This window comes from Coccinella septempunctata, chromosome 5, assembly GCF_907165205.1.
Source record: "Coccinella septempunctata chromosome 5, icCocSept1.1, whole genome shotgun sequence".
Lineage (NCBI taxonomy): Eukaryota > Metazoa > Arthropoda > Insecta > Coleoptera > Coccinellidae > Coccinella > Coccinella septempunctata.
In genome coordinates, this window is record NC_058193.1 from 38311081 (window position 1) to 38334660 (window position 23580).

The 23580-nt window shown below is 38.0% G+C and overlaps 4 protein-coding genes and 1 long non-coding RNA gene across 11 annotated transcripts in view; 3 read left to right on the top strand and 2 right to left on the bottom strand.

Moving 5' to 3' along the window:
* The first annotated feature begins 287 nt into the window (after positions 1 to 287).
* Positions 288 to 5080, top strand: LOC123313315 (tripartite motif-containing protein 2-like). 3 transcript variants are annotated; one of them, XM_044898152.1, is made up of 10 exons: positions 288 to 567; positions 648 to 728; positions 1784 to 1893; positions 1978 to 2405; positions 2458 to 2673; positions 3131 to 3549; positions 3746 to 4047; positions 4111 to 4331; positions 4552 to 4690; positions 4747 to 5080. In XM_044898152.1, the coding sequence occupies exons 3-10, from the start codon at positions 1803 to 1805 to the stop codon at positions 4986 to 4988; spliced, it is 2058 nt and encodes a 685-aa protein (XP_044754087.1). In that variant the 5' UTR covers positions 288 to 567; positions 648 to 728; positions 1784 to 1802; the 3' UTR covers positions 4989 to 5080. The 3 variants fall into 3 exon arrangements, with proteins under 3 accessions (XP_044754087.1, XP_044754086.1, XP_044754084.1); XM_044898151.1 differs by lacking the exon at positions 648 to 728; XM_044898149.1 differs by lacking the exons at positions 288 to 567; positions 648 to 728 and adding an exon at positions 1310 to 1374.
* On the bottom strand, positions 5076 to 8290 carry LOC123313314 (ATP-dependent RNA helicase SUV3 homolog, mitochondrial). The gene is made up of 11 exons (XM_044898148.1): positions 7904 to 8290; positions 7460 to 7851; positions 7224 to 7335; positions 6943 to 7164; positions 6660 to 6882; positions 6484 to 6603; positions 6250 to 6430; positions 5978 to 6157; positions 5768 to 5916; positions 5498 to 5700; positions 5076 to 5430 (listed from the first exon to the last, which is right to left on the bottom strand). The coding sequence occupies exons 1-11, from the start codon at positions 8217 to 8219 to the stop codon at positions 5192 to 5194; spliced, it is 2337 nt and encodes a 778-aa protein (XP_044754083.1). The 5' UTR covers positions 8220 to 8290; the 3' UTR covers positions 5076 to 5191.
* Positions 8291 to 8428: 138 nt separating this feature from the next.
* On the top strand, positions 8429 to 9880 carry LOC123313317 (E3 ubiquitin-protein ligase RNF185-like). Of its 2 annotated transcripts, XM_044898155.1 has the most exons (4): positions 8429 to 8553; positions 8610 to 8826; positions 9060 to 9256; positions 9502 to 9880. In XM_044898155.1, the coding sequence occupies exons 2-4, from the start codon at positions 8651 to 8653 to the stop codon at positions 9705 to 9707; spliced, it is 579 nt and encodes a 192-aa protein (XP_044754090.1). In that variant the 5' UTR covers positions 8429 to 8553; positions 8610 to 8650; the 3' UTR covers positions 9708 to 9880. The 2 variants fall into 2 exon arrangements, with proteins under 2 accessions (XP_044754090.1, XP_044754089.1); XM_044898154.1 differs by lacking the exon at positions 8429 to 8553 and having other exon boundaries at positions 8560 to 8826.
* Positions 9881 to 10039: 159 nt separating this feature from the next.
* Positions 10040 to 23580, bottom strand: part of LOC123313312 (dorsal-ventral patterning protein Sog) — a 38372-nt gene continuing 24831 nt past the window's right edge. For all 4 annotated transcript variants that reach the window (XM_044898145.1, XM_044898144.1, XM_044898147.1 and 1 more), the window contains 5 exons: positions 15437 to 15508; positions 14749 to 15380; positions 13785 to 14669; positions 12899 to 13615; positions 10040 to 11302 (listed from right to left, as the gene is read on the bottom strand). In XM_044898145.1, the coding sequence (XP_044754080.1) occupies positions 11132 to 11302; positions 12899 to 13615; positions 13785 to 14669; positions 14749 to 15380; positions 15437 to 15508 (2477 nt within the window). In that variant the 3' untranslated portion in view covers positions 10040 to 11131. The remainder of the gene's footprint in view (positions 11303 to 12898; positions 13616 to 13784; positions 14670 to 14748; positions 15381 to 15436; positions 15509 to 23580) is intronic.
* Positions 12286 to 23580, top strand: part of LOC123313319 — a 29093-nt gene continuing 17798 nt past the window's right edge. The window contains exon 1 of the long non-coding RNA XR_006537736.1: positions 12286 to 12400. This is a non-coding gene — a long non-coding RNA (uncharacterized LOC123313319). The remainder of the gene's footprint in view (positions 12401 to 23580) is intronic.

The following is a 23580-nucleotide window of genomic DNA, read 5'->3' on the forward strand; positions in this document are numbered from 1 at the left end:
AATGCAATAAAATTTCGTTCCTTATGATCTAATTCCGGGATTATTTCATTCAGAATTTGGTTTGTATTGATTATGAAAAGGCCGAATCTATTTGTCTGAATCGATTCTGAAGAACAATAGGAAAATAGACGGTTCGTATTTCCTGAATTATTTTTAGCAGTTTAAGAATCAGATCAGATATAGATCGATATTTCAATACTTCGTATCGTTGCAGAAGCAGAATTTAGAAATATTTTTAACTTCGTGCGATTTTCATATTCTCATCGGCGGTAATTCAGTATTCTGTATTATCTTCTCTGTGACTTTCACCTGTGTGTTTACAGTTGCGGTCGTGTCGTGTCAAAAAAGAAATAAATAAGGTGATGAACTCGTGCACTGCTCCGTGAGAAATGAATATGGAATTCTCATTAGGATTGTTCTCAGAAATCTCTAGTGGCATGATACTTCACTGAGAATTGTGGATTTCTCTAAGCGGACGTCCAGAATTCATTGTTTATATCGGAAGCTTATGGGTTGACGTTTCTTCGCAGAGGTATCGAACATGGATTCGCTAAGAAGAGTTATCCAGTAAGTTTTATTCTTTTAGCTTTTCTACTACTATGAAAGTGAAAAGGATGAATTCCCTTCTAATTTACGAACTTTTGTAGATTTGACTGGAATGTGCCAACATAATCTGATTGAACCAGCAATGCATGCATTTGATGAATCTAAAAAAATTAACCAAATAGGTATGTTTCCCAGTATGAAACTAAGTTAAAATTAGCTAGTTGTCTAGCTTATTTTTAGAGCACAATTTCAGTCATCGTTCAACATAGAAAACAGCATAAACCAGAGGAAACTCACACCATTATAATGTTTCGTATTACTCTTCGGCATTAAACAGTAAAACTCAAAAAAGGTTCCTCTAGGTTTTAAGATTTCAACTTCTGGAAAATTGCAATTTTCGGCACCAAAAATTGAAACCATTACATCTTAATTGAAAATTTTGTGATGTAAATTATGCCAGTTTCCAGTTGCGAATTAGGACTTTTGCTTTGAATTGCGTTTGGAACTGAATGGAAATAACTGGAATGAATTGAAGATGTCTATGCTTACGAATTCCTTCTCATTATTCTTGCAACATATTCCATCAATTCAAAAGAATACTGAGAAGTTCAATCCAAATTATGTGATTAAGATCAACATCTTCCCTTTTCCTACCAATGAGTGTTTTCCAGATAAATTTTGAATTTAGAGATTATATCATTGGTCTGGTTCTTGTATAGTTAATTGAATAAGATAAGATTCATGTTTTTGAACAAACCAGTTTGGTTTATCTGTAGTGATGGGAGACAAGTTATTTGCCATATGTTCTCATTCGCTTCTACTTTCATTGTATGGTTCTTTCATTTGTTCTTTTCTTCTTACTTCCTTCACAAATATATAACCTTTCATTACCTTTTTAGTGGCTTAGTATCTTCTACGTTGTAGGAGCCTGTACATTGTATTAATTACTTTAACTGTTTGGTTCATTGCTTTTTCTTTATTATTCATTTATCCGAGCATACTTTTTTATTTGACAATTAATAGATGTTTATGTTGTTGTTATGGTAACAAAGTAGGCTTTTCATCCTTGATAGAAGTATCCAAGTCATTCTCATATCAATCGAAAAGAAGTTATGTCTAGGGTACACTTGATAATTTTTAAGGGCCAATTCGGCATATTCCTTCTTGTATACTGCAAAACATCGCCTGAGTAATTTGAATGTTAATGGCTACAAATGCTGTGTTAATTGAATTTTAGAACCAGACTTGGGGAAAGGATGACTGGTATGAATTCCACTCTAGTTGAAACAGTGAGCATTAATTATGAAGATTTCAACGAGAGTTTCTTAACCTGTGGCACTTGTTTATGTGAGTAGAGTTGACATTACTTTTTTCCTAAACATAAATTTTTCATGGACATGCTCATCCTATGGTGAATAATTTCATTTCAAGGTGTTTATGATGGTGAAGAACATACACCAAAACTCTTACAATGCTCTCACACAGTTTGTCTTCACTGTCTAACAAGAATAGCAGCCTCCCAAACAAGAGACACAGGATCATTCAGATGTCCAATATGCCGGGAATTGATAACCATACCAAGAGGAGGAGTGGCAGCTCTACCACCCTCGTTCTTGGTCAATCAGTTACTAGATCTCATGTCCAGGCAACGCAGGGAGGTCATACCAAAGTGTTCAGTTCATATCAATCAGGAATTGCTTTTTTGTGAAACCTGCGACACAGTCTTCTGTACAATATGCACCAAAGGCTCTCACAATGACTCGGCAGACACATGCGAACATACGGTCATTCCATTTTCTATTGCCATAAAGAGAATGTCCGAGATTTTATTGTATAAGGCCAACGAATGTATATCCAAGGTGAGATTTTTTATACTCGTCAAAATATGAAATTTTCAACGTTTTTTTTTAGTTGAATAAAGCACAAGAAAAAGTGAGGAGTGAGTTGCAAAGGTTGGACTCGGCCCGAGAGGCAAATTTGGAACAAATAAGTATTATATTTCAGCAAATTCAATCACTAGTCGATAAACGTAAGCAGGAAATGATCGAAAATGTCAATTCCATTTGTACAGAGAAACGTAAAATTTTGGAGGAACAGCATTCCCTTATCGAATCGGAGAAAAATAAGGTAATACATACAGTTTTCCTTTTTGACTGACGATGGAAGAAATATTCTGCAAAAATTTACGAAAGTGGTCATCATTCGTAATTTCAAATGTCGTCCGAAGAATTTACGGAGTTCGGCTAACTTCATGTTATACGACTAACGCCGATGATAACCGATTACGCTTTCGGGAGAACATGAATATAGCTCTATAGAACAGAACGTACATGGGCGTAACATTCGACGGGGCATTCATGATTGAAAATGACCAATGCCGTGTGGTTTTTGCATCTTTCAAGGCTTTTTTTTCGATTTTAACGGATTTTTATGGCATTTTTCGTGGCAACAAGACATAAAAATTGCATGATGGTCGTAGATGGTGTACGGCCGTTTGTAGATGGGGATTTTTTGCATTCGCCAAAAAGGTGTATCTACTGATGTGGTAGATCTACCGGCTAACTAGTTCTTACAATCCTTGTAGGTGGAAGGGGAATGTCAAGGTTTACAATACCAAGTGGAAGTGAGGAATATAACACAAAGAATCGAGAGTTTGTCGGAAAAACTAGATGTTGCCATAACCTTGAACGATCCAAGGGAGAACGCATTTCTAATGTGCGATTTCAAACATAACGATACCATCAAATTGATCTCTCAACAACTGAACAGCTTGGGTCGCGTGAGAACCAGCACCACGTTCCCCAGTTTATGTACAGCGGAAATAGAAACCGAGAATGTCACTGTAGGAATTGAATCTCATATACTGTTGACCACCATGGATTATCACGGAAATTCTAGAAATTTCGGTGGTGATCCAGTGAAAGCAACGTTGTCTCCTAACCCTGCCGAAGGTTCAGAGCCGACGAGTTTGGAAGTAATTGACTGTGATAATGGTACTTACAGGTCAGTTTGTGTGAATTATTCATAAGTAGATACGTTTTTGGTTGTTTAATACAGGTTTAGCCATCTCAGAGAACATTTGTTTCGAAAATTTTGAGTCTTGCATGAAATGATTTATATTTGGATAAAACTAAGGTGAGCTTAGGTTGTTAGTTTCATATTGGGGTGGAACGACTGTAACATTTAGGTTCAATTTCAGAATTAAATTCAGAGTAGCGAAGGCTGGTAATTACAATGTTAAAATAACGATATTCGATCGTCCAATCAAGGAATATCCGATTTCTTTCGAAGTGACTGAACACAATAATCCGGTGACTATGTTCGGAACGAAAGGTAGCGGAAAAGAAGAATTTATGCAACCAGTTGCTGTTGCGGTCGATGATACAGATAATATCATCTACGTCCTGGATACTGGAAATTCCAGGATAAAAGTTTTGGACAGAAATTTTTCATTCATAAAACATATAACCAACGAAGGTCTTCTCGGTAGGAGTTGCACAGGTAAAAAAAATTGATTCAAACCAAAAGTATCATGCCAGTATTACAATTGAATTCTTCTTGAAGGAATTTCCTTGTCAAATAACGGTCTCGTTGTGATAAATTGGAGAACAAAGTGCATCACCGAAATGACCGAAGATGGAAACACAGTGCGAACATTCACGCATGGTAGTTTCTCTGAGCCCATAGATATCGCAGTCGATAGGACGTATGGGCATATTTTGGTCGCTGACAATGGTACCTGCTGTATATTCGTGTTTGACGAGGAGGGAAAATATTTGTTTCAGGTACCTATTCTATTACGTTACATCTCTTTATTTCATTAAATGGCGAATTCCGTTTAGCTTCCCGGTCAATATTTTTTGACAGGTGACAGAAATATTCATCTATGTTCATGTATTGTCCAGATGTCACACTGATAGGTGAAAGAAGCTCCGATGGGTTTCTTTAATCCAATGAATCTTCTGAAACTAGAACAGTTTTTCTGAAGTGTTTTTATTTTTGTAGGTTGGAAGCAAAGATGTCTTCAAATCAATATCCTCTGTAGCCATTGGCCCAGATGGGGAAATTGTTGTGGCAGATTCGGAAATCAAAGTATTTTCTGCTAAGGGTGATTTCCTCAAAGTGGTTTCGGATGGTGGAAAAGGTGGTTATATTGATAATAAGAATTTTTTTTCACTTGTGAATATCTCGATGTTTTAGGGAAGGGTCGGTATGGAAGTATATCTGTGGATTCCGAGAACAGAATATTGGCCAGCAAAACCGATCACAAAGGAAAAAGTTACTTACAAATCTTGTCGATAATTGACGATAGTCTGAATAGCTACATCGATTCCCAGAACAGTAAATTGAAAAGGCCGAGTGGTGTAGCGGTAACTAATGACAATCATGTAATTGTTGTTGATCTGGGAAATAACTGTATAAAGAAATATCGCTACTGGTAGTCGTTTTCGCGTCGTTTTATCAGCAACAGCTTTGAGTGTATATATCGCTAAAAACCTTAAATTATTGTCATCAATAAAAAATACTAATCGTGCCAGAATTTTTCATTTTAATCCTGAGATATCCATATAAAATTCTCGCAATACGTCCAATACAAAAAAAAATTAAAAATAAAATTTTATTAGCTATATAAATATAATTCATATCATTTTGTTGTTTTCCTTTTTCTTCTCGCTTTTCTAGGATCATCGTTTGGATCAGTTTCTTCTTCATCTCCAGATTTTTGTTGTGCTGTTTCTTCTATCGTTTCCTCAGGTTGTGTCTTTGATTCTTTAGCTGTATTATTCCATTCTTTCTTCAACTCTTGTAGCATTGTTGGTGTTAGAATTCCCTGTGCCAACAGTCTTTCAGTCAAACGACCTCCACCTACGGAGGATTTTCCCTCTGAAAAAAGAATAGAAATAAGAACATAAAGAACAATAAAAAAAGGACATAGGAAGTAATAACTCACCTCTCAAGTAATTCTGTTTCTGACGACTCATTGAAAAGTCATCGTCAGCAGCAGCCGCAGAGGATGTGCCAGAACTTATGAAATTTTCAGAATTTTTCAACAGTCTTGTGATTTGAATAACTCCCTGCTGAATGATGGCGTCTAGTTCTTTCTGCATATCCCTGATCAGGTTGGCGTCGACGAACAGATCCATGAAGCGATAACTGAAATTTTTATTAAAAAGCAAAATTCCCTAGCAGTCCCCAAAATTAACTGAGAATAAAAACTCACCTCAGCCATAAATACAAGTCCAATACATCAAAAACAGCCTCGAGATGGACCAAATCCATGATGGTTTTCGGTGTTTGTAACGGCCATCCAATATTTCTGCACAGCCAATCGAATGTTATTTTTTCATTTCTACTATATTGTCTGGCGAACTGAAAATGAAAAAGAGAACAATTTTAACATGCCAAATTGATTTGCTTCTGTTTAACTGACCTTCAAAAACATGGTACACACGAAAGGCATTTTTTTGTTTATCGGAGCGCAGCAGAAAACGTATCTAGCTCTCAGTGGCAGAGGTACATGCTGAATCATGTCTGCCAAGAATTTAAAATCCTCCACGTTACACATGAAGTATAACGAATCGTCCACTGTCGATAAACTGACGAATATATCCTGAAATAAACATTATCTTTGCTGAAACTATCCACTTTCAATGTAAATTAATTTAACAGAAGATTTTCGGGTGAATTACGAATTTTTCTCACCATGAGGTTGCTTAGGGTAGAATTTGGCAAGTGATAGGCATACAATTCAATTTGATCGGCAGTAGGATGTAATCCAGCCTGAACAATCGGTTCTGGCTGAGAAGCTAATAACGTTTTCAAAGTTTTCAGATCTTCCGTCTTAAATGTCGTTACTTTACCCTCTTCCCATTGGGTGCCATAACTAAAAATTCAAGTTTACACGCTATATTTTCAGTAGTTTACAAGTGAACTCACCGTCCTGCACGACCTGCTATTTGCAGAGCAGAAGACACCGATAATGTGTCCATTTCTTTTTCTCCCTTATCATTCATAGTTGGCTTTATCAAAGAATAAAATATTATTCTTCGAATGCTCCTGAAAAAACAACAGCATCTCAAAAAAGTTCAAATCATCAGAAATTCTCTACCTACAAATTTAGTCCCATTCCTATGGCATCGGTGGCTACCAAGATTTTACAAGCATTTTCGGGATCATTAAACTTGGCCGCTTGAGCAAGCTTCGTATTAGGGGGAAGACCTCCGTATATAACAGCCACCTCTTTTCCTGTAGCTTCAATACCTCTTGAAACTGTATAAATGTCGTTTTTACTGAAACAAACTATACAATCTCCTGGTTGGACATTGTCCAGAGAGCCTGTAAAAAAATTAGTTAAGCTGATTAAAAATTCTGTAAAAAAAGTATAACTAAACTTACCCAATGCATGATCTTCAATTTCTAATTGGGTCAATCTTTTATAATTCCTTATTTCTATATCTTCACCAGTTGTTAAACATAATTGCCGCAATAAATCTGCTGTACCACTTTCCCCACAAATATGAATTTCTTCAGCAATTATACCTAACAGAGCTCTGGTCCACGCCCAACCCCTTCCCTGATCTTTAATCATTTGAATTTCATCAATCACAGCGACTTCATCTAAAAATTCATTTTCCTCTCAATAGAATGTTTAGTTGGAACAAAAACCACTTACTTACAGGGGGTATTTACTGATGTCATTTCTACTGTACACGATACATGAGAAGATGGTGCTCCAGATGGATCTGCGTAATTCCTTTCTTCGCCTGTTACTAAGTCACATGGGGTACCCTGAAATAAAGATTAATTATTTTGAGGTTAGGTTGTTTCCCCTTCTTTGGGACAACGAAAAATCTATTTTAAACCAGAAAAATATCATCTTTGGAGAACTTTTATTAGCTTTGAATATACTTACACGATCATTTGCTTTATTGAAAACTTCCACAGCCAATAATTTCAGAGGACCACAATATACACCAGATTTAGCGGTGAAAAATCTTTCTAGAGCATGGTAAGTTTTACCCGAATTCGTAGGACCTGCATGGAATATTATTTTTCTGTTCAAAGCTCTCGCTTCGGGATACCAATTGGCTGGAGTTCTCAAATCAGAAATTTTTTTAAGATCATCCATGCACTCAAGATGAGGAAACATTTGTTTAGCATGCCTCATAAAGTACGGAAATATATCTGTAACATTTCCAGCTCCTTGCAAAATATCGCTTACGACCACATGTAAGTCAACCGGTAAGGTATCTGCTTCTAAACAATATCTCCGAAAACTTACGTAACACTGGTGTTGTAAATAATCTAGAATTGAACAGTTTAAGGAGAAGTCAAAACCAGAAATCGATCATATTACTGTCTAGTCCATTTTCTGTTAATAGCTGTTTAATTTCTCGCTTTTGGTAAAATTTGTTTAATAGTTTTAATAACTCAGCCTTATTGAATGAACCGGTTAGTTCAGCCCCTACATTTATATCATCTGGATTTGGCTTTATTGAAACTGGTACAAACAGGGATGATATTTTTGAATCACTCTTTTTGGTTCGTCGTTGCATATAATGTGTTGTATGTTTACAAACGGTTTCATCGCTTATTTGCAATTGCTTGTAAAGGAGGTCTTTTAAACGAGGACGACCGCATATCTTCTGGACCTGGCTTTTGATTTTAAGCATAATTTCTTTTTGTAGTTTCAAGTGATTTTGAATCAGATTGATTGCTGCATAAGTAAGGTTAAAATAAACAGAGAAAAGCATGTAAGTGTCAACTTGTTCTTAAATGAAAATAGAGTCAGCCTTCCACCTACATAACTGTTTACTCTCAGGAGCTACTGTACTTTCATTAAACATTCTCAAATTCCTACAAAAATGTTCTGCTACAGATTTAAGTGCTGTTTCTGACCAATATACTAGATTCACGTCAAGAAAATTTTCCTGGAGGAAACTTTCTCTGTGTATCTGAGGGAAAATTTGTTTTGACGTTTGTCATGAAACCTTGAATGAAAAACACGTCAGTTATCTAGATTTTTCATGTCGTTTCTTGTTATTGTATTTTAATTTTTACAGTTCTTGTGTTTGTCAGGCTAGTGCTGAATTTTACCGCTACCATGTCTGGAGTAACAGAGAACGTTAATACATCTGGAGAACCCAATAATGGAGATCAAAATCCTGAATCTTCAAAATCCGCGGAAGGGGACAGTAAAGAAGATAAGACATTCGAATGTAATATTTGTTTAGATACTGCTAAAGATGCTGTCGTTAGTCTGTGTGGCCACTTATTTTGGTAAGTACAGGGCATAATACTTATGCAGGTTGAAGCATTTCCCTTCATTCTTCACTTATGATCATTAACCCTTAACCCTCTCACCCAATGGTATCCTCCACTTTTCTTAGCATAGAACAGTTATCGGGTTCTTGTCAAAATGTAGAATGAAAATTTTGTTGTTTTTCTCTCAGAGGGATTTTAATTCAGTCCAAATCATTCGATGATCAAGAAAATTGACATTTAACTTCTAGCTGGCCTTGTTTACATCAGTGGCTAGAAACACGGCCCACAAGGCAACTATGTCCAGTATGTAAAGCTAGCATTAGCAAGGAAAAGGTTGTACCATTATATGGTAGGGGAAGTAGTAAACAAGAGGACCCAAGAGAAAAAGTTCCTCCTCGGCCAGCTGGGCAAAGAACAGAACCAGAACCAGGTTCCTCATTTCCTGGTATGTTTTTTACTTTCTTTATTCAAATGAATGTTCGGTTTTTCATATGAATTTCTTCTAAATCTTTCGATTTGTGATGAATCTTTCTTTATAAATTCAGTAGCATAAGAAACTTCATGAACCGATCAAATCTGCAGCTTATAACCTTTAAAAATGACGGATCGTTGAAAATGACGGATCGTTAAAAATGACGAATCGTTAAAAATAACGTTAAGTTAGTTGTGTAAGCTTGAACGGGGTTTTAGGTTTCGGTTTTGCTGACAATGGTTTTCATATGTCCTTTGGAATAGGAGCTTTTCCTTTCGGATTTTTCACTTCTTCATTCAACTTTGTGGACGGAAGACCAACAGCAGCCGCAAGGGGGACTCAGCAACAAATCGAAGAGCAATTTTTATCAAAGATATTCCTCTGGATGGCAGTTTTGTTTGTGGCATGGCTGCTTCTGGCCTAAAAGGCGTTGTTGGTAAAAAAATTGATATGTACATAAGAGTTTGAAGTTTATTTATATGTATATGTTTTGTTAAATTTTAAAGGTCATTTTCTCGGGCGTCAAATTATATTCGATATGATTCAGAAAGTATACATTTTTATATACCTAGAGTCAATAAAATGGTGACATTTTGATGATATCTTTGTTATGTAGCCAAAGAAAAAAAATCGTGGTGATTAGGCAATGGCCAAAGTTTTTTTTGCCTGAAGAAGTCGTAGGAATACTAAAAAATGGGTTTATGATGTTCTGAGATAATATAACTTCAGGTTGATATCACAATAAAAGACTCAACCTTGAATTTTTCATCGTTTATTTTAATTTTTGTACAATTTCAGTTAAGATTTTCAGCATTTCTTTTCCTTGATTAATTACGTAACATTCAGATTATGTACTGTCTTTTTTACTACGAGAATGATAATCTGAACTTTTCCTAAACAGCAGGACGATGAGATTTTCATACAGGTCATACAAATTAATAGATACCCCAGATCTGAGAGTGATTCATGTTGTGCTGATGACGCAATGATTTGAACTCCAATTCATCTCATTCCAAAGTATTTGAATATTTTGAAATATATTCAAACATTAGGAAACACTTAATTGACAACTGTTTTTTAGAACCGGACTTTGAGCGACTCAACAATCCCTAATTGTGAAAAAATAATTCCATGAAAATACTGAAACATATAATACAATTTTATTATCATTTGAATACATTAATTTATATATACATATGCAAAATATTTTGTTAATGAAAATTGGTATAAATATTATACAAATATACAAACATACCACAGCAGTTCTGGATGTTTCTTTTATACTTTCAAATTATATCAGCCTTTATCTCTAGTAAGTAATGAGTCTTTTTCACTCTGCACCCAACAATCTCATAGTTCACTGGTGTTTTTTTTTTTAAATCCAAGTCATGAGAAAAGCTTGAATTTTTCGAAAATTATTATCTTTACTAATGAGAAACTTCTTGAGTATTGAAGGTGGAAAAAACCTCAAAACCCTTCACACCATGGAAAAGTTACTTGTAAGAAATAAATTATTACAATAAATAATATAAATTATGTTATATAAAGCTAAGGATTACTTACAATAATTCTATAATAACTAGTGACTTCAATAAGGACATCGCACATTCACGATCCACTGGATATTTTCAAACAGCGAGACTTGAAATTATCACCATAGGGATAACAGGTAAGTCTCAGACCTTCAGCAACATCTTCGATTCTTACTCTACAATTAATTGAAAGACAACTGCGTCCAATACGTTTGTCTGTCTCAGTCTTCTTTGGTTGATAGGTAATTCTCAGGTGCTCCACTGCGACTGAGCAGGAAAGCCCCTTTTCCTAAAGACCGCGTGTATCCGTTCACGTTCAGCTTGTTGGCACAGTAGTCCTGTGATTCTTCTTGTGCTTGAATCTCCTGCAATCCTTCACCGAACAACAGTGTTCACCCGTTTGAAGTTTCTTGTTTTTCCTAGCCTTGAACATCTTTTCGCAGGCCGCCTTGTCGCAAGGATTCCTTTTGCATGTTTGGTTACCTCTCTGAAAAGAAAATTTACGATTTACAACTGATATTTTTCGTCATATTGTAACTGAATGAAATGGTTCAATAAATTCTTGTTTCATTGAATTCGTTTCGTTTTTCTGTGAACAGGGAACGCGTTTAGCTATATTTCTATGGAAACGTTTCTCTTTGAATTTGCATAGATCGTTTGGTATGTCTATGCATAGATAAACACTATAGATGGGAAACTCTCAGATAAAATTTTGTTACGAAGAAAAGCGCCATCTCTTAAACGTCAGCAAAATAATCTCGATTAAAATTTGTCGAGAGCGCTCTTTACGCTTTGATAAGGTAATTTTATTTTATTTTATTTGGAGACAACTATGTAACAAATAATACTCTGAGTTCATACATACAATTTATTAGATGAAATGTTCACATATGATAATTGAAAAACAATAGAATATATGATTGACAAACAAACAAAAATCAGTTAAATGAAACTTATCCATCTTTTATGAGCTGAAATACCTCAAATTTGGACAAGATTTCAAGCGCTTCATGAGAAAATCATACCTCTTCTTTGGTACTACATCCTACGTAATCAGAAAAGATTTATTCCTCGAATTCCTAATAGTCCGGCTTCTGAAGAATTATGCCAACCATAACTCTATAAGGAACCAAAAGAACAGGAAATTTTTTCTCTCTTCTTTCACTTTTACTCGTTGCTCTTGAATTTAGGTACACAACAATATTTCTTTCCAACGAAAACTTGTAATAAAACGAACAAACAAACTTGAAATCGGATGTTGATCATTTGACATATCAATTTCACACACAAGCGCAGAATCAAAGATTAACTTAGTCTATGCTACAAAGTCACTCTAGTTTATGCGCAGAATTATCAACGTAGGAAACTAACATTTTTTCATATTAATTCGCTGACCTTTCAGAGATGGCAGCAGCTCATTCGGTTCACGTCATTACTGAGGGAGTTTCACCCCCCTGATGTCTATGGTTTTGATTTTATTCAATCTGTTTTAGAATCTCTCGGCGAAAAACGATTAGATTAGTCTTGTAAATTTCAATCTTCAGTGTTAGTGCATGATTACGGGGATGATTGATGAATATAAATGGTAAGAATTTGAAACTTTTTCCGAACATTACAAACGAATGGAATTGATGCCCTTAAGAACTTGTTTTTCTTCCACAAACTGGTGTATCGTTGAAAACAAAACAGAATTTATATCATTTTCGTCTTTGACACGATTTTTATGTTTGAAATAGACGAGATATCAATATTTTTTTCACCACGCAATCCAAAAAGACATGTATTCTTGTCGTAATCATGCTAAGCGGTCCACAAACCATCAACTTAGTTGGCAGCCATCTTTTTGTCAACGCATATGTGTTGACAACCAAGTTGGTCGTCTGTGGGTCGGTTGGTGGTGGATATTTCAGGTCACAGACAAACCTGCCCAACCAGCCCACAGATGATCAACTTTGTTGACAACACGTTATGTTGCCAACATGGCTGCTCGTTTGTGGGTAGCTTTAGTTGTATTCGACTGCGGTTTATGCAACATTATCGATTAGCGTTTCGTATTATGGGATATTGACTGAATGTTACTCACATTACATTTACAGGTGACGCATTTGTAGAATCCCAAGGAATCGATATACGGGAAATATTCGGAACCGTTCTCGTGCGGCTTGTGAGGGTTGTTCAGGTTCCTGCATCCCCCCTCCTTCATTATCTGATCAGCCGATTTCGTTGCCTTCTCAATCTTCCTGTTCAGGTTGGGGTTCCTTATTGGCATCTCGTCAGCAGGATAGCTCTCGTTCACGTCGAACTCCTGCCTGCTGCAGTTCCTGCAACAGGTCCTCTCGTTCCTGTTCCTCACGCACTTGATCTCCAGGTCTACTGGATCGCACACGCACTCCGTGCAAGTGTCGAAGCCGGTCGGTATCAGGAACGGGTGGAACTTGCTGCCCTTGGAGTAGGGTTTTCCGTTGAAGAGACACGTGTGCGGGAGGTTCCTCTGGATCTGGCTCTCGGTGATGACGGTTTTGGAGGGACAGGAAGGGCAGCATTCGCCTGGGGCCTTTACGCGTAAACTTTCCTCGCAGTCCGGTTCCGGGCAGGTCATGGTGTCGCATTTCTCTTTGCCGTTTTGGCAGAAGCACATGGTGCAAGGGTCGCTGCTGGACGTCCATTGGGCCTCTTCCTGGTAGAATTTCCCTTCGTAGAAGCATTCCACGCTGGGTTGGTCGTCGCTTTTGTCGAAAAGTATCGGTGGTACGTTGTTGTCGGCGTTGTAGGGCGGTCTGCAGTCGATGGGTATCTGTAACTGTGGTGAGGTCGAATTAAGATAAAGTAACAGGTTAATCTCACACCTCTTCATCTTCTCTGAATGTTCTAAGAATATCCAGAGAAGGTATGGGTAATGGGAGAATTAGAAAAAGCTCTGATAGGGGGCATAACAGATCTTAAGGTCCCCTTATTCTATTGAAGCTCACCTGAGTCACTCTCGCAGACAGTAATGGACTCTTATCCTCCATGATCTTGATGAAACCGACACCAGTGTCCAATCGACCCAATTCCTCCTTGGACAACCCCTCGACTGGGCTGTTTTCAACTTGATTACCGACGAAACTGTCCAGATGTTTCCTAATGACAGGAGCTCCTGGAGCCAGCATCGGAAGTAGGTCCAGGATCAAGTCCAACCTCCTGTTGTTGAATCCCAAACCGTTCAGAGAGACGTCGTAGTGGATGTGACAGTCGTGGTCCACGCTAATCCAGGCCAACCCAACCGCCGTCGATGGCAGCGTGTAATTTTCCCTCTTAAGCAAGATGGGCGCCTTGGAGTTCCTGGCGTCCGCCACCAGCTTTGACACCAGTTTACCTTTGATCACCGTCGAGGTCCTCTCGATGGAAATATTGATGCCGATGTTGCCGAAGTAAAAGGGTTCCAAGAATTTGGGGCTGATTTTATCGATGGTGCCGTTCGCCCAACCGTCTTCGAAATAGGGGGTTAGGTCTTCCAGTTCTGTCCTTCGCTTGGTGCTCAGGTCGATCAAGGTGACGGAGTTTGGTATTTCGGTCTTTAGGTTGTCCACCTGCACGTTATAGTTGAGACTGCCTTCGTTCGTCATGTAGAACCAGCCCAAGCCGGTTATGCTGTGGGTGTTATGCTCGCTGTTGCTGGATAGTAGGGTCTGGAATATTTCGCAGGTCGCTTTGGATACTATGTGACCGTAAAGTCTCATGTTCACTGGGTTCTTGACTGAACTTATGCCAATTCCTAGTTTTCCTCTGGTTAGAGCCCGCATTTCTTGATTCTCCAGAACGGCGCTAGTCTCCACCAGGTTCAATTCATTGGATGGCTTTTTCACGATGACTTGCTGTAAAAAAAGGAAATGGTATAGGGACCAGCTGAGAGAAACTCTAAATGGCGAGTATATAAGTTGGGAACTTTCTTACCTTCTGTACGATCTTCTTCTTATCCAAATAGAGACTGATATTGAGCGGTACATCAGCTATCTCATCGATTTCGAACAAACCATTGAAGATGACCGAGATATAAACGGACGGACTGATGGCCGTCGAAACTGAGATGAAAGCTGTACCGCCCGACCCATTCATAACATCGGGATCGCTGTTCGAAGCGGGTTCCATCAGCGAGCTGAACATCTCCTTGGACAGCAGGTTGTACTTGGTGATCAAACCGCTGATCGTGAACTCCGTGTAGTCCTTGGTGCCCCACACCAGGGCGGCGTACATCTTCTCCTGCTTCATCAGACGCCTGTAGGACCTGGCGATCCTCTTCCAAGACCCGCAAACCTTCCTGGTGGTCTTCTGGTAGAAGCCTAGGGGGGCGCCCTGCGCCAACAGGGTGAATTCTTCGAGGATGTTACCTTCGCTGTCTATGAACTGGAGGGATCTGGGTCTTTGAGCCCTTTCGGAGAAGACGAAGGAGTAGTGGAGGTTTTTCTTGTGGAATGTGAACCTGCCGGTGGCTATGATTCGGTTTCTGTTCCTGTCGTGGGGCGCCAGTCGGAGGTAGTCGTTTTTGAGCACCAGGGAGGATCTGCCGGTGAGGAGGGCGGCGTAATCTACGGAGAGAAGGTTGTTTAAAACGTGTGTTTCGGGTTGATGGAGTGGTTCTTACGTTTTGTTGTTTTCTCATCGTCGTCTAGGGAGTGCTGGGGTATGATGTCGATGTCTTGTATGTTATCTGGATCTGCAAGGGAAAAATTCCGTTAGAAATATGGTGAATTGGAGATCTGCCGTTTGTAAATAGATGGTTTCGTTGATTTTGTGTAAATTGATGTGTTTTACGTGGGTTTGGACATTGTGTATTTCGATTACAAATCAGTTCGGTCCGTTTTTTTAAGAAAATTGCATCAGTTCTTGAACAAAATGATATGAGGCCTTGATTTTGAATGATTTTCTAGCTTATGAGAACCATTGAGTCGAATACTCAAAGTGAGAACTGAGAACGTAGGCGCGAGTCATGCAACACACATTGCAGTATAGACGTATAGAGTAAAGCTGCATTCACAATCAATTCGCGGGCCGAAGTGCACTTCGGCACGAAATTTACCATTCGCAATAATCTTGGAACCAAATACTCAAATGAATCAAAAATGTAACTGATCAAAACATAAGCATCAGCATCATCTATAGCCGGCACGAAATTCCTTGCCGAAGTGATAGTTTGCAACTTGCAAGAAATTTTGTCTTGAATTTCATTGTGAATGGTAACGGAGAACGCCATCTGCTAAGCTTCCGTGCCGAAGTGCACTTCGGCCCGTGAATTGATTGTGAATGTAGCTTAACGGCCGCTAGACCTTCACGAGTTTGTAGCGGAGGATTTTTATCTGAATATCTGAAATATTTCTTAAAAACTCGTCAAAATGAAGCGTTTCACCAAAAATCACCCATAAAAAACTTTCAAAATGACAAAGTTGAAGAAAAATTAAAAATGATTAATGAAATAGATCCTAATACGACCCTAGACCGTTTGTTGGCTGAATTATCATAAATAAGTGGGAAAAAAATTAACTCCTGATTTGACCATCATGTGGTTTCGTTTAGGATATTGGCTATTTCGATATTTACTTGGAAATGAAAATGGAAACTCAGGATTACCGAATTGTTGTCATTATTTTTCAATTTTCAGTAACTAACACGATTTTATGAAATGGCTCATTTCGATACCAACTGACAGAAAAGACTTAGGACACAAGTGTAAAAAATAGAATTAATACTTCAAAATCTCACCAATAAAATTCTAAAAGTCTAAATTATTCACGAATTTTTCCACAATGGGCATCACAACCTTCTTGTTCGAACATTGTAACAATCGTCGTAAAAATGGGATGAAATGGGAAAACATCATAGCATTTTTTCAACATAACTAACATAAGCACTTTCAAGATTTTCTACATTTTTTTTCAACCTAAATTGCACGATTCAACAATTATGATTCTATCAAAAGTGACCTGATGCATCTTATCCGATGAACTTGGTATTGAACCATTTACTGTCCATATGCCATATGCTTATGTTTTGTTTCGTTTGGGATGCCGGAGTCACCTTCCACAGTCCCGTACTTAAAATTCAATGAAATTTTGTAGGGGTTGTATCTCAGCCATCTTGGATGTTTTATATAGACAATTTTTGGTTAAACGACTTATTTTGATGAGTTCTAACTTCTGTCAAAAAAAAAGCTTCACCTTTGAAAACACCCTGTATAAGGAGGCTTAGCCTCTGACTTCATGTTTCCTCGAAATATAGGGGAGACTGGGGAGGGTTGATACGTTTTTGGAATATTTATTTTTGTAAAATGAATCATATGAAGAAACAGGACTACTATAACATTATATATTTCTTCGATTAATCGTTCAACGAAATAAATATAGAATTCTCAAAATATAAACATCCTATTCTGTACAAAACGTTGAACACAAAAACATGCAAACTGTCTCAAGCCTCCCCACATATGGGAGGATTGATACGGTATACTGGGAGGCATGAGTCACATAAACTTAAAATATAAGCCCCATTGTTACCACTTGCAAATGTCACATATAAACATTTTTGTGCCATTTCTAACACGGTCACATTCCTCTTGGCATCATTGCGAGCACACCTGACGCCTAATCCAGAATTACTAGATCAGTAGATAGGTCAGCAATGATACTGGTTTGCTTTGGTCCAGTAGGTGCAGAAACATGTTCAGAAGGTAGGTTGCATGGTAAAAACGCCTTTATGTAGGCCTGTCCAACCAACTCCGGAATATTTTTTAAAGATGATACATGTATCAGGCCTCCCCACCCTGAATGACTCAAACCTCCCTGAAAGCAAGTTTTAAAGTAATTTATGTTTTCATTTTATACCCATACATTTTGGCAACCTAATAAAACAGTAAATTAAGTAGGTTTATGCATATTTCCCAGTCAAATGTTTGTTTATGCCGAAAAATTAATGCATGATCATAAAACCCTTAGGTAACGTGAGTAAATACTTACAATTTCTCACCTCGAAACACTCTTTGTTGAATATTTCACGAACGAACTACTGTTAGCCTTACAGATTAAGGTCATGTAGTGCTTTCTGCCAGAGAATAGTGTTCACCAGTATATTACTTTTGAAAACGGCTACAGACCGCGGATATAAGCCTGTATCAAGCCTCCCCATGTATCAATGCTCCCTAGTCTCCCCTAAATATTGCGAATCAAAAGTTTCTAATTTTTAATCGAAAAACGGCCGAAACTGTATGACGTTTTCGCTCAAATCGATCAGGATGATCGTATAAAACCGGAGAGATGTCCAACCGTCCGCTGTCGTCTTTAGCGGCCGTACGAGATCCGCGGCCGACAATCGAAAGAAATAGAAAGTTTAAAGGATAAACGTGAATTGTGAACGACGCTGCATATAAGGATATGGCGCAGTCGGAACCGCCATCTGTCCCTAATTCCGTCTAATAACCCCGGAAAAGCGCGTTTTCCGGCGTACGGACCACTCGGAAAACGGCGGGAAATGACGAAAGACGCCGGTCCGTCCAGCCTCCGGCATCCGATCGCTCCGTTCACGTCTAGGCGTCATCTCAGACCGAGCAGAAGACGCGATAACATTGTCTCACCTAGCGGGCGCCAGTCTGGCGTTAAGACTCGGCATTCATCACCGACAACCTGTCCATAAACTCATTGATTATTCCGCAATCAATTAAAATGTGCATACGGGACGGTCATTTTTTCGTTGTAACAATAAAATATCGGATAAATGGATGAATTTTTTGCCGGCCTTCTGGGAGGGAGGTGTGGCCGTATGAATTTGCATGCCTAATTCTTAATTCTTATATTTATCGGACCGGAATTTATATTTCGCTCCTTCTATCGGGCCCGGAATATTACAAGTTCCCATTTGATTAGAGCTAATTATAACCATTTGGCCCTAATTGAAGTTCTATTTTTTTATTTGCAAATGCCCCGCGTAATTTTATGCCACGATACAAACAGACGACGTCATCGTTTTTCGGCTTAATGTATTCAACGAAAAAAATAAATAACACACGCTTTTATGGAGTGGTGAAGAACAACACGCATAAAAAATACAAGGATCTTCCAGAACATTGAAATGCTCAAGGGAAAATATTCCGACAATGTTAAAATGAGACGCCGCTCTCCCTGCGTTCTTGTGAATCGATCTGACCTTCCTTCGACATTCCCAAAACAGAACTTGACGAAATTTTATTCAGTTCTAATTGAAAGTTAATATTATTCTATTATTATTATAATTGGTATCGAAAGACGTCGAAAATAAGGCTGTTATGGGAAAATTACATACCAACTGTCATGTTTTGGGTTGTCATCGCATCACGTGAAAATGGCTGAACCGATTTTATCAAATCTTTCTTCGAAACCTTCCCCATACCTTGTAGAAGGTTTAAACAGAAGAAAAGTTCGAAAAAATTGGCTGGGAAACTGAGAAAATTAAGAAAACTAAGGCCCGGTACTTTCACCTTCGAATAAATTTTATTCACTGTCAATAAGTATCTGTCAAATAATTTCCTATCTGAAGGATACCTTATTTCGGTGCTTTCAGATGAAATTATTTGACGAATAACAATTCTATGAAAACATGGTATACTACTTTTCACTGATTAATGTAACATAAGAGACCGCATTGTAGAAATTGTCATAATTCCAGCTACAAAGCAAATATTTTGTGAAAATCACACAAAAAATAGCCATACATCCAGAATCTTAAAAATTCAACCAATAATGACGTACCGACATTCGATCTATGACAAATAAAATCTTATTAACGAGTTTCAATGACAGATTTATTCGATGAATAACACTATCTGGAAGTGAAAAGACTGCATATTCACTTATCCTACGAATAAGACTTATCTATCGAATAAATTTATTTATTCGAACGTGAAAGTACCGGGCCTAAACGAAATTTAAATTTCGCGCGCAAATGTCAATCACTTGGCCGTGTGGGTAGACTACCCAACATGCACTTGCGCGCGAAATTTGAATTTCGTTTAGTTTTCTTAATTTTCTCAGTTTCCCAGCCAATTTTTTCGAACTTTTCTTCTGTTTAAACCTTCTACAAGGTATGGGGAAGGTTTCGAAGAAAAAATTAATAAAATCGGTTCAGCCGTTTTCACGTCATGCGATGACAACGCAAAACAGGGCTCCATTTTTATCTATGGGGATCTGTCAATCAAAAAATGGTTTCTATTCGATTCGAATTGAATTTGAGATGACTTTTGAAGATTTGCTCTATCTTTCTTCAACTTTTTGATTGGATGTAGCTATCCTCTGGACTGTTTCTCATGCAGCTACGAACATCTGGGTCCTGCAAACTTTTCCACGAGAATACCGTGACGGACAGACAGATAAAACTCGAACGGAGAACAATGAACGTTTCAGACCGTCATGTCGTCACCTACATACACGCAAATAGAGAACGTCTCTAGACGAGAGCGGAGTAATTCTTTCAGGATTGTCGTCTGAAGAGCGAGCGGCATTGATATGCTCTTCCGTGGGCGGGCTGAATAATTAGTGGTTCAATATAACTGAGCAAATATGGCAACGACATTATTTGTAATTCAGATGAGTTTCATTTTTACGGCCGATAATGATAACGTTAGAAAACGTATTTTTCCGTCGTCATTGAATTCTTAATACGGCTCTTTATGAATGAATCTTTCCGTCTGTTGAGGTTGTTCATCCTTCTGGGTGAAGTTTCAGCCTTAATTGAACGTTTCGCCTATTAACTGGATATTACGAGTATTTTGCAGACTCTGATGACGCGCGTTCTTGTTAATAAATACGCAGACTGATCGAGAATGTGGCCATACACACAATATTCGTACAGTAAATCCAATGAATGGCTGAAAATCCGACGAAAAAATTAAATGAAATTCATAAAAACCGAGGCCAAAAACCCTCCGGTCTGTCATTCGTCCCTTCGCGCTCTGTGATCATTGCTAACTTCACTATCGCGATCTGACATCGATTGTCAAAATCCAGTAATTTTCTATGTTCAACGTTATCCGTCAAAAATGTCGGCAGTGACGTGCGTTCATGTTAATAAATACGCGACTGATCTGAACTTTCGAGAATGTGGCTATACACACAATATTCGTACAATAAATCCAATGAATGGCTGAAAATTCGACAAAAAAATTAAATGAAATTCATAAAAATCGAGGCCAAAAACCCTCCGGTCTGTCATTCGTCCCATCGCGCTCTGTGATCATTGCTAACTTCACTATCGCGATCTGACATCGATTGTCAAAATCCAGTAATTTTCTATGTTCAACGTTATCCGTCAAAAATGTCGGCAGTGACGTGCGTTCTTGTTAATAAATACGCGACTGATCTGAACTTTCGAGAATATGGCTATACACACAATATTCGTACAGTGAATCCAATGAAGGGCTGAAAATTCGACAAAAAAATTAAATGAAATTCATAAAAACCGAGGCCGAAAACCCTCCGGTCTGTCATTCGTCCCATCGCGCTCTGTGATCATTGCTAACTTCACTATCGCGATCTGACATCGATTGTCAAAATCCAGTCATTTTCTATGGTCTTATCCGTCAAGAATGTCGGAAGAGACGTTCCCAATCGAACTCTTCGAGTATTTTCCAAATCGGGCTGCCCTGGTAGACGCGCCGAAAGGAATTCTCGACGATTTCCCGCGTAGTCTGAAAATCCGGATCGGTTCTCGGTAATCGTAAAACGAGGCGAATTTGTCTCGTAATTCGTTACGGTGTCAAAGTCAACGGAACCGTCGTTGGCACTAGAGCAAAAATTATGACAAAAATTCCCTTCTATTATTAGCGGATCGATATAATACGGTAGTACGTCAAGTTTCACTTTTTCCCATCCTGACGCCCTTGAATATCGTAAAGGCAGACGGTGTGAAAAAAATAGAAGCTGCCGACAGGCAGTGACACGACATAAAATATATTAGCCGTAAAGTTATATCTAAGACGGGAGATCGGCATGCGGCGACCCACAGAATAACCATTTCGGATCGTTTTCTTACGTTCTGACCGAAACAAAACACCCAATTTTACTGTCCGGATGATGGCAGGAATTTGTGTTCAACATCCGAAAGGTACATCTTGATAAGGTATCAATTCGGATCGCGCCTACCCCGCTGGTGTACGGGAGTAGATTACGCCGTTTCAACATAACCTGGACCTAACCACAGCCTTCTAAAGGAAGCCGTCTATAGACGGCTATGACCTAACCTCATTTAATGACGTTTAAAATCAGATTGGGCAACTATAAAATGACAATAAGTGACTCAATAGTTGACTGAAACTGTGTGCACTGACACCTATCAAATCCTTATTAAATTCACAGTGAGATAATAAATTTAGCTGAATAGCGAATACCAAAACCTCACCTAATTTCATTCAAAGTGAGATTGAGCAACTTCAAAAGAGCAATAAATGATCTGAAAATGGTTGACTCAATCAAACTGACACTGATTATATTGATACATGAGTTTCCTAATCCTAATCGCATTCCAGGAGAGATTAAGCAACTCCAAAATGACAATAACTTCAACATGATTATCAAAATAAAACTGGAAATAAGTATATTGACACTAATTATATTCTCCCTAATCACATTCATATTGGGATTGAGCAACTTCAAAAGAGCAATAAAGGTTCTCAAAACGATTGACTGAATCGAAATGACAATGATTATATTGACACATAAACTTTCTCATACCAATCGCATTCAAGGTGAGATGAAGCAACCTTCAACACGATCAACTGGGAATAAGTATATTGACACTTATCCTAATCATTTTCGAAGTGAGATTGAGGAACTTTCAAAATGTTTGACTGAATCAAACTGACACTGATTATATTGAAACCTGAACTTCCCCATCCTGATCACCTCCTAGGTGAGATTAGGCAACTCCAAAATGACAATAACTTCAACATGATTATCGCAATAAAACTGGAAATAAGTATATTGACACTTATTATAATCTCCCTAATCATTCATTCATATTGGGATTGAGCAACTTCAAAAGAGCAATAGAGGATCTCAAAATGATTGACTGAATCGAAATGACACTGATTATATTGACACATGAACTTTCTCATCCTAATCGCATTCAAGGTGAGATGAAGCAACTCCAAAATGACAATAAGTACCTTCAACAGGATCAACTGGGAATAAGTATATTGACACTTATCCTAATCATTGTCAAAATGGTTTACTCAATTGACACTGAGTTATTGACACCTGAACTTCCTCATCGCATTCAAGGTGAGATTAAGGAACTCCAAGATGATAATGAATAACATCAACAGGATTAACGCAATCAAACTGGAAATAAGTATATTGACACTTATCCTAATCACGTTCAAGCTGAAATTGAGCAACAAAATAGCGTTACATGATTTCAAAGTGTTTGACTCCATCAAACTGAGACAGCTAATCTTCCTCATCCTAGCCTAGTCACATTCCTGGCTGGTGAGATTAAGCAACTCAAAAATGACAATAAATGACTTCAGAATGATTAACGCAATCAAACTGGGAATGAGTATATTGACACTCATCCTAGTCTACCCTGATCGCTTTCATATTGAGATTGACCAACTTTAAAAACGACACTAAATGATTGCGAAATTGTTGACTTGATATTTGAGACACTAAAATTCTGGATGAGTATTGTGACACTAATAAAACTTGATCACATCCAAGTGATACTAAGCAACTACAAAATGGCAATGAATTACTTCAAAATGGTTAACTT